We start from the raw sequence: 16,151 nt of genomic DNA on the forward strand, positions 1-16,151 counted from the left end.
CGCTTCCGGCCGTTTCACTCCGGGGGCGGGGCGGCGGGGCGGGCGGGGCGCTGAGGCGGCCGGAGGGAGCGGGCGCCATGGCGGGGCCGCTGCTGCAGGCCTGGGGGCTGGGGGCGGCCCTGTGGAGCCGCGCCGCGCTCCGCCCGCTGGGGCTGCTGGCCCCGCCGTGCAGGGGGGCGGCGGGCCCGGGGCCGGGGGGGGAGCCGCTGGAGGAGAACCCCTTCTACGGAAAATACCGACACAAGATCCAGGAGCTGCGGAGGTGCGGGGCTGGGGCGGGCCCTGAGGGGAAGGGCTGGAAGGGGGCAGCGGCGTGTGTGTGTGTCTGTGTGTGTGTGTCTGTGTGTGTGTGTCTGTGTGTGTGTGTCTGTGTGTGTGTGTCTGTGTGTGTGTGTGTCTGTGTGTGTGTGTCTGTGTGTGTGTGTGTCTGTGTGTGTGTGTCTGTGTGTGTGTGTCTGTGTGTGTGTGTCTGTGTGTGTGTGTCTGTGTGTGTGTGTCTGTGTGTGTGTGTCTGTGTGTGTGTGTCTGTGTGTGTGTGTCTGTGTGTGTGTGTGCGCGCGCGCGCTGCTTTTTGGGAAATGGGGTAGGTGGGTTTTGCTGAGAGGAGGGGAGGTCAGGTTTAGCTTTGCGCCCTTAGAAGATGAATTTGTTTAGGCCAAATGCTGCCCTGAAATTCACATGGCACCAAGTCAATGAGGGAGTCGTCTCCCAACATGATCAGCTTGATAATTTCTTATTTGTAAAATTATCTCTTAAAATTTGAAGAACATGAACCAGTACCACAGTAAACACTCCAAAAAGCCAAATGACGTTAATCACCCAGTACTGTTAATAGTCCCTTCTCTGATTCAGATCCAGTCCAGATGTGTTTGAATCCCGTATGGAAAAAAGAAATGAAGTGAAAAAGCAGCCTGTGGGATATTCCAATCAAGGAGAATATATCAGATGCATGGAGGAAAAGGCAAGGCCAATTTTTCTGTAATTTGCACGTATCAAAACTATAATGTCATTTATAAAGGATCAGCATAATGCTACAAACATACAGCATGCAGATACTCTGGGGAGCCCCAGAATTTCACTCTCTGGCTAAAAGTATTGTTCTGTATTCCAGTGTAGTATTTTGCAATTTTTTGACTGTAAATTCTGTGTTTGCTGCCTTAAGTGTTTCATTAGTTCCAGATTAGTTTGGCCAGATGGAGTGACATGATCTTGCATTTATCATTTCTTAGTGAATGCAAGAAAACTGTTCAATAATATTGGATCCAAAAATGCGTAATAGCTTGCTTTTAACTAATCCTTTCTGGCCTTGATATTCATAATTCATATTAAGTTACTCATTTGATTTACTTCTGCTAATCAATCATTTGTGTTATTAAAAATACACTGCAGTGATCTATACATATCTTAAACTTGAGCTCCTAGTCAGGAGACTTCTGTCAGCAGCCATGTTATGCGTGGCAAGGAAGGCAAATAAATGGTATTAAAGCATCAGCTATAAAAACTAAAGAAGAATATTTTCTTCTAGGCAGAAGGCTTGGGCACAAAGACATCAAAGGGAGGATTCACAAAGGATAAGGTAAGGGAAATGAACCTCAGTGTTAGGAGAGGATGTGCTGGCAAATCAAGGATGTAGATTAACTTGTGTTGCTACCATCAGTGCTTCAGCTGGGAGGTTCTTGACATAAAACTGATGCTGCACTCAAGTATAAGATTTTAATTTACTATTGGGATCGTGTTCAATCTTAAACTCCTGGCACTCTGGGTTTTTATAATCCTGTCCTTTCTCTCTGATACCCTTAAGTTCCTACTAGTTAGGGGATCTGTACTGAATGCTTGCAGTAATAAATGGGAAGGGTTGAGCTGCCTGCACAACATGTAAGTATATTTCCAAAGATCAGCCAGCAGAGGGACAAGAGAATGGTTTTACTCTCTTTCACATTTTTTATTTTGGCAAATTTTCTGTGTAAATCTGCCAGCAGAGCATGCGTTTGAGATGGCTGAAGGCAGAAGGCTGCAGCTCCTCTTGCAGCTTCAGTAGAGATCTGCACAACTGGAGCAAAGTGTGTCCTGACAGAATCTCTTCTATTCTGCTTCAGTGTGTGAATCCACTTCTCAGTGTGTTACTGCTTATGATTTACTGGTTTCTTTGGCAATTAAGAGGACTACTCCCACTGTAATTTGAATTAAGTTCCTCTGGCTTGATTTTATTATCTGTAATTGCATCCATTCATTCTGGATTCTCACTTGAATCAGAACTGTCATGCTAAATTCCTTATGCTTTCTCTTGCAGACGCTTGATTCGATTCTTAATGTTGAGATGGTGAAAGAAAAATCAGCGGAGGAGATAAAACAGGTGATGGATTTAAATGGAATAAAGTTTGCTCTACATCTGTGTTTAATAGTAATCTACATGTGAGGATGGAAATTTTACTTGTACTGAAAAATAAAATATGGCTATGGATGTAGATTTATAAAAAGCATATTGACATGCATATTAACAGTAGAAGATAGTTTTCTCCCTATAGTTAAGTCCACCTAGGATATATCCACTTGATAGGTAATACATCTGGACTTGATCACTCAAAAACTATCTCTACTGTAGTTCTTACTGTTGCCATTTAATGTGTGGCAGTTGAATTGGCATTAGCAAGCTCCTGTCAGGTTTGAACCCAGGTAAAAGGAAATCCCAGCAATAGCTCATATGAATTATGTTACATCTCTTTTGCAGGAATAAAAACAGAGCTTTTACCACCTTGTACCTTTGCACTATCTGTCATTCAGGAGCCTGTGTACTTGTACTAAAGTTGGTTAGGATAAGAAGGAGGTGGATGGGACTGTTTGAAGAACAGTGTGAATCAAGCTCCTCTCCCTAATATCTGCTTGGCTTTGCACTGTATTTCCTTTTATCTAGTTATAAGTCACATCTTTTGAACATTTCTGATGTAGCTTAAGTTGGATCTGGTATTTTTTTCCCTTATCAAACTGTATGCCAAGAAGCTATGTAGACATGATCATTTAAGGGGAGTAGCACAGCATATATGAAGGAGCCTTCTGGCACAACTAGAAAGCAGAAATCTAGCTGCTTTCCTGATAGTGTGAGAACATTATGGAAGTGGTTATGTGCTCTGCAGGGGATGGTGTGCAACCAGTTGTAGCAGGAAGTGGATTTGATAACTCATGAGTTTCCTTCGAGTTCCTCTCTGTTTCATTCATTAAACATTTTACAGACAATTATCATTAGTTATGTAGGTCTGGGGAAGAACAGCTGAAAAAGTCCCGAACTCTGGGCTTTTACCTGTACTTGTCCATTTATTAAGGGACTTTGAGCTTTTTGTGTAGGTATTGCCATCCTGCTGTGGTGAAGAAAAAGATTGTGAACACAGAGGATTATTATGCAAAGTCTTGTCTTCTGTTGAAAACGTTTTGTATGTTCTTTATTAAAAAAACCCCGAACCTCAGACCCTCTAGAAATCATTAGTGTGATTGTTGGGAAAAAATGTAAGAAGCACTTCTGATGGCTGGTAAATCTTGAGCTACCTCTGAGCCCTCTGCTCATTTCTGTTTCCTAGTTGAAATCTGTTTTTTGGTACAAGTACTCTGGAACCTTAGGAGAAGTGTATCTCATTAGCAGGAAAGTCAGGCTTGATTGAAAATGACCTCTCGAAGTGTTTATAAAGGTTAGTTGACAAATGGAATTCTTTTTAAAGCATTTAATATTATTGCTAGATGCTTGGTTTTAACTGTATCTTATCTCCTTTGTTTCCTGCAGATTTGGAATCAGTATTTTTCTGCAAAAGATACGGTTTATGCTGTTATTCCTGTAAGTAGTTCCCCTGTAGTTATGCACTGGAAAGGCCAGTGTGCAAAGCTTTCCTTTCTAACTCTGATTCTGTTGCTTTTAAAAGCAATCATTGAAGGAAAATGAGGTTTCAAGAACAAACTTCTTCCAGACTGAGTGATCTTATTGCCTCAAATAAAGGCTTTTGTTTCCAAAATGTGTATCACTCTTTTTCTCACTTACATCAGTCTCAATAAATCTAGTACCTTTTCCTGCACACCTGGCTTGAATTTCCAGGCATTATTTTATTATGAGTACCTAATACTCTTTGTGGGGCCCTAGTATTTATTGAGGTAGCATTTGTATTCTCGCATCTTTTTTTCTCAGAGTTGCTAGTTTCTTTCCCCTCTTCCTTGCAGCATGCTCGGCTAACTCAAGTTTAATATGGCAGTACTAGAGCACTTGGCTAGTAACTTGCCTGTGGCTAATCACTTATGACTTTCATGCATTTAAAATTATTGGCAGCACTGTCTTTCATTGAGGTTGCATGGTGCTTCCTGTGATAAGATCATATTTCTTATTCCTGATAACTTTACCAGATGTTAATTGTTGTTAATCTCTGTTAGGCTGAAGGAGTTTTTTTCGCTTTTGGGATTTCTTTTCATTCTTTGCTTCAGAGTCTCTATGTGATTGTGATCTCTTAAATCTGTCGTTTCACAGCTCGGCTCAAACTGTGTGTTCCTTGACTTCTTGAAACCTCATTTAGATCTGGGGTCTGATTTGCAATTGTACTTGGCCCTTTGAGCTGCAACTGAAGTCAGTGGAAGGCTGTTGTACGAAGTGTTGTATACTCTGAAAATGGCAGTGAGGGATTTGAAGTCAAGCAGCTTCATGTTTTAGTTTTCCCAACATGTGGATGTTGTGAAAATAATTTAAATTGGATATTTACTGTAGCAGACGGCCAAAGCCAGGGATTCCAGTTAAGATGGTGTAGGTCTTTCATTAGTGAGGCTGGCACTGTTCTTTGGTGCACTGTTTTAGAGGAGCTTTGGAAGCTTTTAAGGCTTTAATGCAAACCAGATCTTAGGCACATTAGGAAGTAGTTCATGGTGTCATCGGGGGTAAAAAAAACCTACGCCTTTTGCCAGAAGCTTTTTGTTGGCTGGAAGAAAGGACTCGCATAATTCTCTAGTGCGCAGAAACACACATGGAGGAATTTCACGTTGATGAATGGCATATGTTTTCATTCCTGAACACCTTAGAGTAGGTACTAATAGATTGTGCTGGGAAGAGAAGAGCAGGCAAAATATTTGGGAGAACACAGAGAACACGTGAATGAGATTCCCAGGTTTCATCAGGGATGACCAAATATGTTTGTGGTGTTAATATAAACGTAAGCAATAAGTAGTTGAATAAATATGTATGGTGTAAAATCCAGTTTGGGGCCAGGGATATGTCGTCTGTCTTGCTCAACTGTTGTCACCACATGATGCAGTGGAGCTATTGCTGAAAGAGGATGTAATGTAAGCCTGGCACGTGGGCCCCCCACCTCCAAGGAATAAAGCTTTGGATCCGAGGAGTTTGCTGCTGCATCTTAGAGACAGCGTTGTTAAAATGCGATACTGATGACATTTAGGTAACTAAGAAGTAAATATAGTTTTCTATGCACTCATTGTTAGCTGTTCCCACAGCGAGACCTTCTGTAGATGGAAGTTGTGCCCTATAAAGGTTAACGTGATGATTCTGAATAACTCTGCATCCATGTTTGTGTTATGAAAACTGAGTTTCTCTTTCTCCTTCCCCAAAGGCAGAGAAGTTTGATTTAATATGGAAGAGAGCCCAGAAATGTCCATCGGTACGTATGGCAGAGACTCGCAATGCTTGGATGTATAGCTGTAATGCATTTATCCTCTCTAAAGCCTAATTCATCAACTTTTGACGCTCCTGTATTCAGACTCACTGTATCAGCTCGATTAGTAAAGTCCAGGTGTTCAAATACTTGTCTTAGTGTTCAGATAAAAGCAATGGCGATTCATATGTATTAAACAGTTTGATCTAGCTGTCAGATATCTAGATATAAGAGATAGAGGGTTCAGAAATGAAAGCACAGAATCTCGCAGGGAGTGAATTTAGCTACATGCCTCTGGTTTCCATTAACTGATGTCTTGTGGTTAAGTGTCTTCCATGCATTGTTGTGAAGAGCCAAGCCTTTTATGCCAGCTTCACTGATGTTCCTGCCTATCTTTCCTTATTGCTTAAAGCATCCTCACTTTAAGCTGGAGGAACTGTTGTTAGCTATAGCTACATGTCACCATGGCATTACGTTGCATGTACATGGAGAAAGTGAGTTCTCTTGTCTAATGGTTGGTGTGAGCTGCTCTTTCTTTTTATGTTTCTTTACTGGCAGTGAAGATAGGCAGTATCTGAAAGGGAAAAAAGACAAGAAATCAATATGTTGGGGTTCTGTCCAAAGAGAGAGCTGAACCTTGTCATCTATTAGCCTGCTTTTCCTCATCATAAATATGCACAGCCATGCTTTCTTGACCACCATGCTGGTGATCTGTGATAGATAAATGTTGGTAAGCAAATGCCAGCTATTTGCATGGAAGCCATACTGTGTCAGTAATGCACCTCTGTCTCTAAGGAAGTGTGTCATCAAAAAAGACTATATGACATGTACTGCAAAACTTAGTAGTGTCAGTTCTGTTGCAGAGCATTGTAATTCAACAGCTGTGATGGAAAGGAAGGAGGGAATTGGGTGTAGTTGAACCCTTTATTACAGATAATAGAGTAAATACTCTGTGGGTTGTGTCTTAAGTGTATGCCAGCACAGCAAAGCATGAAATACTGAGAATGCGTAATATGGTTATTTCAGAAATGAGTGGATTCCCAAGATTGGGATTCACTGTTTCTCACATGGGTTGGTGGATATCTTGTAAGCTTCAATTAGAAGATTCCTGTGTGAATGAGCATGTTGCTGCTTTGAAGAAGTTAAACTACAAAAGAGCAGAACAGCTAAAGGATATCTTTCTGCAGTTTGTACCACGTGCTGCTGATTAGTATTGTTTTCTGTTGAAAGTAGTGTGTTTTTACAGCAGTTTGTGTGTTGAAGCACGGACTTTGCGAATTTCACTGTGCTGAGGCAGAAATGAAATGCTTCATTCCTTTATGAAAACAAACTAGCTTGACTTCGCTGCATGGAGAGGAGCGCTCTTGTAGATCTGAATGGGAGATGTTCCTGGATTGATGGATTGGTCCTGTATATTTCACTTGCCAAGAGCAAGATCAAATAGATCTGGCCTCCCAAGCTACTTGGAGCTCAGAAGGTTATTTATAGCTTTAAGTGCATTTCTGTACAGTGCATTGGCATTTAGTCAGGTATCCTGCATGTTTTTCTGCTCCCCTGTTGTCCTTTCCCTTGGTGTAGGAAAATGAGCAAGTCCCTAGACTGTGGAGCTGAATGGACTAAATCTCTAGAGAGAAAATGCTTGCTGCCTGCTCTGGAACAGTTGGTGAAATTACAGGATTAAATATACTGAGTGCTTCTTATCTTATATTTGACCATTTCTGCTGTTGATTTTCTAGAAGTGAACGAGAAGGTCAGTGTCCGGATGTTCTCCACTGTCCTTTCCTTTCCTTTGTTTCATATAATAGTGCTAAAAATATGTGCCAACATATTTGCTAATGAAATAGTACTGATAAGGTAATGCTGGTTTATGTCTGCTTTGAAGTCTTGTTCCTGCTGTCCTGTCACTCCTGGTGGAGCAAAGAAACCCTTTTTTCTGTTGTGGTTCTCTTGGTAAAGCATTTGTGCTGGAGGCCAGTATGACATGGGCATCATTTTGTTCTATCAAAGGGAGAACTGGTTTTTTTTTTAATAATTCTCTGCAGTTTCTATATGCTTTGCCAAGAAAAGAAGGCTATGAATTCTTCGTGGGGCAGTGGTCAGGAATGGAATTGCACTTCACTTCCCTAATAAACATTCAGGTGAGTGGTTGAAATAAAAAGTCCAAAAATGGCTTAGGATCCAGCAATACATAATATCAGCATATTACAATGTAGATATTTCCTAGACAGTTTAACGAACAGGTTGTCTAGCTTAACTTGAAAAGAATTATAAGGGAAAAACTGCCATTAATTATGGGTAAATTAGTAAATTAATTATAGGTAAATTAGTAAATTAATTATGTCTCTCTGATCTAAAGGAGAATGAGGTAGAAGTCAAATAGTCTCAAAATAGAAGCAAGAGCCAGACTTTTTAGAACTGTTTGTAAAAGCTACTTAAGATACCAGTAGATGCTCTAAGATGAAATGTCTTCCTGAAAATTGTGGGTTCTTTTAAATGCAAAATGGTTTTTAGTCAAGAAAAAACCCAACACAACTCTGCAAATCCTTTGTTTTCTGTAAATACCAGGAATAATTTTAATTAGAACTGACCCTTAAGCCCTGAAAAATGACTGCCTCCATAGCAGTTAATACACAAGTTTTTGTAATCAGGCCTCCAAATCTGCAGTAGTAGAGCTGAAGTTCTTTAGGGGATGCTGATTTCTTTACCTCCTTCAGACCCAGGGTGAAACTGCTCCTAGCCAGTTGGTCTTGTACCATTATCCTGAGCTGCAGAAGGAAAAAGGGATAGTATTAATGACAGCAGAAATGGACTCCAAGTTCTTGGTAAGAGAAATCTGCTCAGTGGCTTCCTTCATTTTATGCTGCAACTCCTACAGTTTTGAATTAAAACCAAATTAAAGTGAAGTCTTTAAAAGACCCTTTCCCAAAGAATGGTCTCACTAGATTTCTTTAACCTAATCTACTTAATACTAGGGGAAGCTAGAAAGAAATCATCAGTCTTTGTCTGTCTGGAGATTTAAGCTCATGCTTCTTTTTTTCCTTACTTTGTGTATTATAGTTTATTGTTATTAAAAAAAAAATAGAAGTGCTTCTTTTTTTCATATTAATGGAAGCATACTTAAGTGAAAGCTGTTGCTACCTGCCAACAAATTAAAACAGTATATTTGAAGCTTAATGCTACTTCCTAAATCAGGAGACCTCCAGAGCTTTGTGTTAAGTTTCTGCATGTATTTGATCTTTTCGCTAGGTGTGGGTGTATTTGCATATCTGTAAATAGCACAGTGCTGGGACCACTAGCAGTAGGGCTTTGGAACAAGATAACTAAAGCATCCCACCTCTAACTGACCTGCTTATACCAGTTCTGAAACACTGGACAGAGGAATCATTGGTTATGCATTTGGGTAAACAATCAATTTTTGCAAATAGGTCAACTGTAAGAAGGGAAAGATGAGACTTTGGTGAATCTCCAGTGCCCTAGAGTGGGCAGGGATCATGAAAGATGTATTTGACATTGTTTGACTTCTGAGTGTATGCTCAGCAGGTTTAAAGTTTAAAGGCACAGTGCTAAAATGTGTAAGTAGGTCAGGAACAAGAGGGAGGTGGTTTAAGAGATTTGCTAAACTAAGGTGACTTGGAATTGAGTCATTTGGTGAGTAGGACTGCAGCCTTTCAGCTGCTGAAGAGCCATTTTCAGTGGGATACTCAAATACAACAAAACTCAATGGTAATACATTCTTTCTTTTAACTTGCAGGTGGTCCACGAAGCACAGTGCTTGGCAAATCAGGTGCAGCTTTTCTATGCAACGGATCATTCTGAGACCTACAAATTAGTGGAGACCTTCAACCACAGCTCTAGTGAATTTAAGTATATGTCAGTTATAGCAGAGCTTGAGCAAAGTGGCCTTGGAAGAGAACTGAGACCTGGTCAGGTTTCTGACAAGTCATAGATCCTGACCTGTGGGTGAAGTGAGCCAGCAGCAGGCAGGGGATTTCCTAGGTGGAGTGGCCCTGTCTCACTTGTTTCATGAAGTTGGTTTGGCTACAGAAAGGATCTGGAGACATCCTGGGAGTATGGTAGTCAAGCCTGTCTGGCACTGATGCAGGACTTGGGCCATTTGAACGTCAATAACTAATTGCCAGAGTGGAGCCCTGTACTCCAGTGTGACTTCCTCAGAACAAGCCGTTTTCCCATCCTGTAACTTCTGCTGCATGCTGTATTTTTGAAATCTGAAATAAAGTGACAGAAGGGGAGCTATGTAATGGACTGTATTGACATCAGGAGAGAGATAACAACCAGCGTTTCTTCTCAGTAAATGCATTTTAAATGCCCTCCACCATTATAATTGCATGGTCCGGTGCTTTTTAATCTGTGTGGAATTTATACAGACTTGTCCATCAAGAAAAAAGAATAGGACCAATGGTCTAAAACAGACTCTTCTTTGTTATGTTGTGTGTGAGGTTCCTTACACAGATGTACACTGTGACCTGTGTTTTTCTCAGAATTAAAAAATAGAGTGACTAGATTTGTTCTGGGAATTTTGTGCTGCTTAATTGATATATTAATTTTATCCCACTGCTGTGTTTCTGTCTTAGAGATGTTTTTCTTGAGGAGTAGGATATTCTGAGCATGGTTTTATTTTTGTATATTTTTAATAGTGTAGAGGAATTATTGCCTGCTTCATAGAACTAATTTTTCTCAGACTGGCATCTAGTCAGCCAGCTCTACGAATGGTATTTGAAGGGACAGAAAATAGCTCTTGTTCCTGTTTCAGGAAAGGCACTATTCATAATAAAAGCAAGATGGTCTGGCATAGTAACAGAGCACGAGCCACCAACTGGCTTCTCAATTGCTAAGTGACAATTCATGAAAAAAATGTGTTGGTATGAATATGCATAGCTGCTTTAATATGGCAGTGGTGGTAGGAATCTGGCTTTTAAGGACTACAGCTGGTTTTGCTTTTTAAACCTGCCTTCAACAAAAGAATCTCAGAGCATTCAGGCTTTGAGCTTTTCTTGTTTTCATTCCCAGCAGAGACAGCCAGTGTGTCTGTGGACAAGGGCACGCTGCAGCAGCGCGACGTGCAGCCTGCGCATGGGCTGCCAGCACACACCACTGCACAGGCAGACTAGTAAACAGAGGACAGCCCGGAGCTTCCCAGGAGCAACACTAAATGCTTTCCCATGTCCACATCAAATCCTTGGCACTAACTTGCCCTTAGAACTAATTGTCTGTTGAGTCCAGGCCACATCGTGTCTTCCCATCAGCCTGCTGGAGCTGTCAAGCATTCCCTCCTTTGCCAAAGAAACGGAGGCAAGAAGGATATGCAACTTGTCTCGCTGTCAGAGGAAGACAGATTTTTTTTGTGTAGGGCTGGTAACAGATTATCTGTGCTACCCTTAACCATGACATGATACGGAAGGTTTGATTAGTTATAAAGGGCTCTTAATCTGTTTGCTAGTGTAATTGTAGGACCGTGTTGCTCTAATACTGTCACTCCATACTTTCTCAGCCCATTCTTTGGACGTGAACAGTGTTCAGCTAAGCACTGACAGTAGATGGTAAGGTTTTATTGTTGGGGTCTATTTTAGCAGTGACTCGCATATGTTGGGTGTGAACTCTTGTGCATTCAGGGAATTATGTTTTTAGGAGTGGCACATCTCCTGGGCTTTGCTGCAAGAAGATGGTCTTTCTCCCTGGTAATGTCTTTTTTCTTTCTGATTGTGTTGGGTCTGTGAGCGTGTGCATAGCAGGGGAATAATCAGAGGAGGTGAGGATAGGGCTGTTAACAATCTGAACAGCAAAGCACCTTTATTAAAGAGCCTTTCTACTTCTATAGCATTCATGCTCCATTTATCATTTTCCCTTAGCTGAAATAAGGGCAGTTTTGATTCATTATTCACTTCCTGCTTTGAAGATGTCAAAGTTGCTGTATTCATTTTTAATATAGCTGTAATATAACATCCCTGGATGAGTAATGGGCAACAGGAGTGAAATTCAAGGCTTCCAGATCTACACCTGAGCCTCTTTCTGAGCTTAAAAGACCAAAGTCTTCAGTGAAGGCTGTAGCAATCACTACCTGTAATTTTGGGTGGGTTTTTTTTCAACCCATCATGTGCTTAATCCCAACCTAAGAACTTCTCCAAGGGTTTCAGGCTGACAGAAATGGCAAAGTCAAGAAAAGGAAACATTTCTTGCATTGTATGCATTGGAATGGTTTTTAAGTAAGACCCAAACTGAAAAGGTCACGTTGATCATACCACCTGCAGCCGTTTTGCAAGAGACTGCATTTTCTGGCCCTGGCAGAGGTGGAATTGACTGATGGAGGGAGCAAGGGCTTTTTTCTGCAGGTGTATTCATTGAAGCGCATGCCATAACATGTTAGCTCTTGTGTCAGGGTGAGACCACATGGCACAGAAATGACTGACTTGGTGTCAATGATCTGGTGCTGTATTGCATCTCCCTGAGAAGAACAGGAGCAAAGAGGTGGCTAGACTTGTATGTGCGTGTGTGTGCAAGGGCGGGGAGAGGGCTGAGGGTTTGCAAAACTGGAAGTTGCACACCCTCCTGGGAGGTATTCCCAGATCTGCTGCTGGGGATGGGATTTACTGTGGCCCCAGAAAAGTTTTCTGCAGGAAGCCAGTCTGATGGACTGTGCCACTGAAATGCTGTTGTGAGCAGGGAAGCTTCAGAGAGTATTTCCTACTGTATTCCTGTAGGATCTGTATACAGATTACAATCCGTATTTCTACAGATTATAACATCATGTAGGAATACAGATTATAAGAGCAGATGGCCTGGTAGTCTGAGATGCTGCATCATCAAACCAGAGCATTTTAGTCATGGGAAACAGAGTTGTTTCAACATTCAGTGGCCCAGTTGTAGGGTGCAAGTTTGACACAGTGTGAATAAGCTCCCTACTTTGTAAATGGAAAAGTGGAAAGTTTTGGTACTTTTGGAAATATATACGCTAATGTGTGTGCTTGTGCTACAGTTAGGACTTGGAACTGCACACTCGGATCTGTGCTGACTGCTGCTGTGGTGGTGATGAAGCTGAAACTGGGACAAGGACCTATAATAAAAAAGTCCAAGAGAAACTCTAGGTCTGATCCTCCGTCCCAGTAAGGGGGAGTCACTCAGCTGAAGAATTGGCCCCACAAACTGTCCTCGCTGCAGGAACAGGCCAGCAATGTTTCGTGGCTGTGTGGCTTCTCCAGTGCCCGGGATGCACTTGTGCATGAACTGTGCTGCCGGCCGCCTGGTGTGGCCTGGGTGGGAGCTGGCCACGGCGATGGGCACCTACAAGCCGCAGCATGGACACAGACCCCCAGGTCTATCCGCGGGTTTGTGCAAATTGGCAGCTGCGCCGGTTTTAAGCCACTAAAAACTTGCACAGGGTTTGTTAGATTTGATGCACTTAGGATCTGTGTTGAGCCTAAGGGCTCGTGAAAATAACACGTTAGTCTTGGCGTGGGGAAAGAAGGTAACTGAGGTTCTGTGCCGTGCAGCCACTAGAGGGGAGCTTTGTCTCCTTATTCTGAGCTACCGGCACACATGGGGCTTGCATGAGCCTGTCTGCTCAGCTTTGAGAGCTTGGGTGAGATCTGTGCTAAAAACCATTTAGATGCCCAGGCTGCTCCTATATGGTCGATAAGGCTGCGCTGAGTTAGACCAACGGTTCCCCTAGCCCGGCGTCCTAGATCCTAGATGAACTGCCTCAGGGAAGGGCAAACATCCTGCACTAGTTTTCCAGGTCACTTTGCTGATTTCCAGCTGTTTGTGGGCCAGGGTCTTCCTGAGCGTCTGTCTTTAATAGCCCTCAAGTGGGCACGTTCATGGGGGAGAAGCCCAGATCTCCTCATGGTCCTGTGTAGGCTTCAGCCCCTGCAGCAAGGACTTGACGGCTGAACCAGGGACTATAGGAGCCACCTCATTCCCTCAGTGCTGTCTGCGGTCTGCCTCCAGCTGGAGGAGAGCCCAGGGCCAGGGATGTGGTGGCAGTTCCTGCTGGGGAGCAGTGGAGCAAGTTTTACAGCCAGAGGCTCTTTGTTATCAGCATCTCAAACCCCTGGCTTACCCACCCACCCCTGTCGCCCCAGGGAGATGTACCCCCACGTCAGCAGGAAGCCCAGAGCCCATCCTGCTCCACGAGGAGACACCCTGGCTTGTGAAAGGCGGCTGTCGCAGCAATCAAGGAAGTGCAGATTGAAGGATGATGTTCTTACCCTCACTTAAAATGCTGACTCCAGTGCTTTTTCATCTGTGCCTGGTTTTCTTCCCTGTGCCTTAGAAAATGGCAAGACTCCAGTGCCCTCTGATCCGCAGCTGAGGAAGTTCTCGCTCCCTGTCTTGGAGCTTGCACAGGACTCGGAGTGGAGAGGGGGAACTGGCTGTTCCTGGCGCTGTATAGCCGAGGTAAACTTTTCTGGGCAAGTCCTTTGTCTCTCTGGGAATAACTGGAGCAACCCCATTGTTTCCTTTGCTGTGTCTTGTGGTCTGCACAGGCACACAAAGCCTGCAAGCTCTGCCTGGGAACAAGAATCTCCCTGGCTGAAGGGGTGCGCACTGTGCAGGGCAGCGTGGGGCCAGGGAGAGCCCAGCCCGGTGCCACAGCTGGGGGGGGCTTGCAGGAGGCTCACTGCACCCACGCCCCAGGCACGGCTGTGTCCTCCCAAGCCGTGTGAAGCTGCATCACTGCGTTGGGCCTCTTTCCATGACTGCCCGTGAGGTCCGCTGGAGCCGTCCAGCGCTCCAGGCTTGCTTCCTTCCCTGCTTCCTTCCTGATGATAAATTCAGCAATGCACCTGCCTTCGGGAGCAGGGCCAACTCCCCCCCCCCCTCCTTCCTTCCTCCAGGGTAGACAGATGCCCTCTTCACAATAACACATCCCTCCTGCCCCAAGCCTGCCCCAAGCCTGCCCCTCGGACCTTTTCCTCTCTCCCAAGTGACTCCTGTTCTCCCTCCCTGCAGCTGGGTCCTTGGGCGGCTCTGGGACCACAGGCTTTCTGCTCTGCGAGGTTTCCAAAACCTCATGCAAGGGGTTTAACTCCCTGACCAGGACGTGCTGCTCACCCCTGTGGACTTGTGGGGCAGGAGCTGATGCAACTTTGGCCCTTGTGCTGTTTTCCTGGCCCCTCTCCTTTGGCTCCAGAGTGCTGAGGGTGGGAGGACCCCATCTTGCCTCTTAAGTGTTTTGGCTCCATCTCGCCTGGATGTAAATCCTGGCTGTGAGTTTCCTCCAGGATCTTTGCTAAATGGCCAAGCCCCCTCAATTTTGGGTTTGTGCCCATTTTTTGCTGGGTTTCAGTTGAAAGATTCCTCCTGGCTTGGCATTAGCAGTCCGGAGTTACATCTGCTCCGCAGCCCTCTGCCTCCTGCTCATGAGGTCAGAGGACATTTTGTGGTTTCCCACATCCCTTGGGGAGGAGGGTGGACACTGGTGCCCGCCAGCACCCTGGGGTAGAGGGCAGCAGCATTGCTCTGCCCTTGCTGGGACTTGAGGTGGCTGTGATGTGCAAACAGGGAGCATCCAGTGTTGGGGTTGCTCCCCCAGGTGCTTAAAAAAGACTTTGTGGAGCTGCTGTTGCTGCCTGAACCTGCTGGAGCCAGTCTCAGGGCTGGTTTGCCAGCAGCCAGGAAGTCTGCTGGGCTACTTGAGCCAGATCATGATTTTAGGGGTGTTACTTTGACCTGAGACTATCTGCAATGACCAGGAGAGATTTGCTCACAAGCTGTGCAAGGCTGATGTGGAAAAGGCTCAGCCTGCAGGTCCTGGGGTGGATGTACGCACAGAGCCGAGCTTTTGGGGTTACAGCTGTGGTACTGAATGAGCTGAACATTGTGCCTCAGGGGCAAGCCCTGGCACCACATGTAGCTGAGGAAGGAGTCCAGATCCTGCAGAGATGTGTCCTACTGGATGCACGGTCTGTGTAGGGTCGGAAGGTAAATCCACGGCCGCAGCAGCAGGGGAAGCCAGGCAGGGTTCAGGGATGCAAACCCTCATCCTAAACCCTCCTGCTTCATACAAACGTACCCAGGGGCCGGATCTTCCCGCTGTCTCAGGTTGCTGGGTTTGTGGTTTCCTTTCTCACACTCCTGCTGCTCCTTACCGCTGCCTCGCCCTGCGCCCTAGTCCCCAGCTCGCCCCATCACCTGCAAATGCTTGGCTGAACTTGAGTTTAACACACATTAAAGCCTAGAAACGTCTCCCTCGCTAGAACTGTCCTGGTGCCAAACAATTTGCAGACGTTTCCAACAACGCTAGCATCTCATCTTGCCGCGGCTGAGCTGGGCTGCTCCCCTGGGAAAGACATGCCACCGTGTCCGGAAGGGGACTGTGAATGCCGGGGCCACGCTGCAGCCTCCCACCCCACTGCAACGCCCGTAAGCATCACACGTGGGGTACACCAGTGGTTTTATATCCCTACCCAGGAGTCTGATCCCAAAGCAGAGTCCCGACCCATGCTGAGCCATCCCACGCTGGCTGGCTGCTCCTCTGGGCGCTGAGCGTGCTGGCACAGGCTTGCT

The 16,151-nt window shown here is 44.6% G+C and overlaps 1 protein-coding gene across 1 annotated transcript; it reads left to right on the forward strand.

The window, feature by feature from the left end:
- The first annotated feature begins 37 nt into the window (after positions 1-37).
- On the forward strand, positions 38-10,149 carry ATPAF1 (ATP synthase mitochondrial F1 complex assembly factor 1). The gene is made up of 9 exons (XM_074876115.1): positions 38-262; positions 853-961; positions 1,526-1,576; positions 2,291-2,353; positions 3,770-3,820; positions 5,586-5,633; positions 7,670-7,765; positions 8,342-8,449; positions 9,379-10,149. The coding sequence occupies exons 1-9, from the start codon at positions 78-80 to the stop codon at positions 9,571-9,573; spliced, it is 906 nt and encodes a 301-aa protein (XP_074732216.1). The 5' UTR covers positions 38-77; the 3' UTR covers positions 9,574-10,149.
- Positions 10,150-16,151: the final 6,002 nt, after the last annotated feature.

This window comes from Strix uralensis, chromosome 8 (assembly GCF_047716275.1).
Source record: "Strix uralensis isolate ZFMK-TIS-50842 chromosome 8, bStrUra1, whole genome shotgun sequence".
Taxonomy (NCBI): domain Eukaryota; kingdom Metazoa; phylum Chordata; class Aves; order Strigiformes; family Strigidae; genus Strix; species Strix uralensis.

Coding starts and splice junctions, on each gene's coding strand:
- ATPAF1 (XM_074876115.1), top strand. CDS start 78: ATGGCGGGGCCGCTGCTGCAGGCCTGGGGGCTGGGGGCGGCCCTGTGG. Junction 3,821..5,585: donor CGGTTTATGCTGTTATTCCT/GTAAGTAGTTCC, acceptor CCTTCCCCAAAG/GCAGAGAAGTTTGATTTAAT. Junction 5,634..7,669: donor GAGCCCAGAAATGTCCATCG/GTACGTATGGCA, acceptor AATTCTCTGCAG/TTTCTATATGCTTTGCCAAG.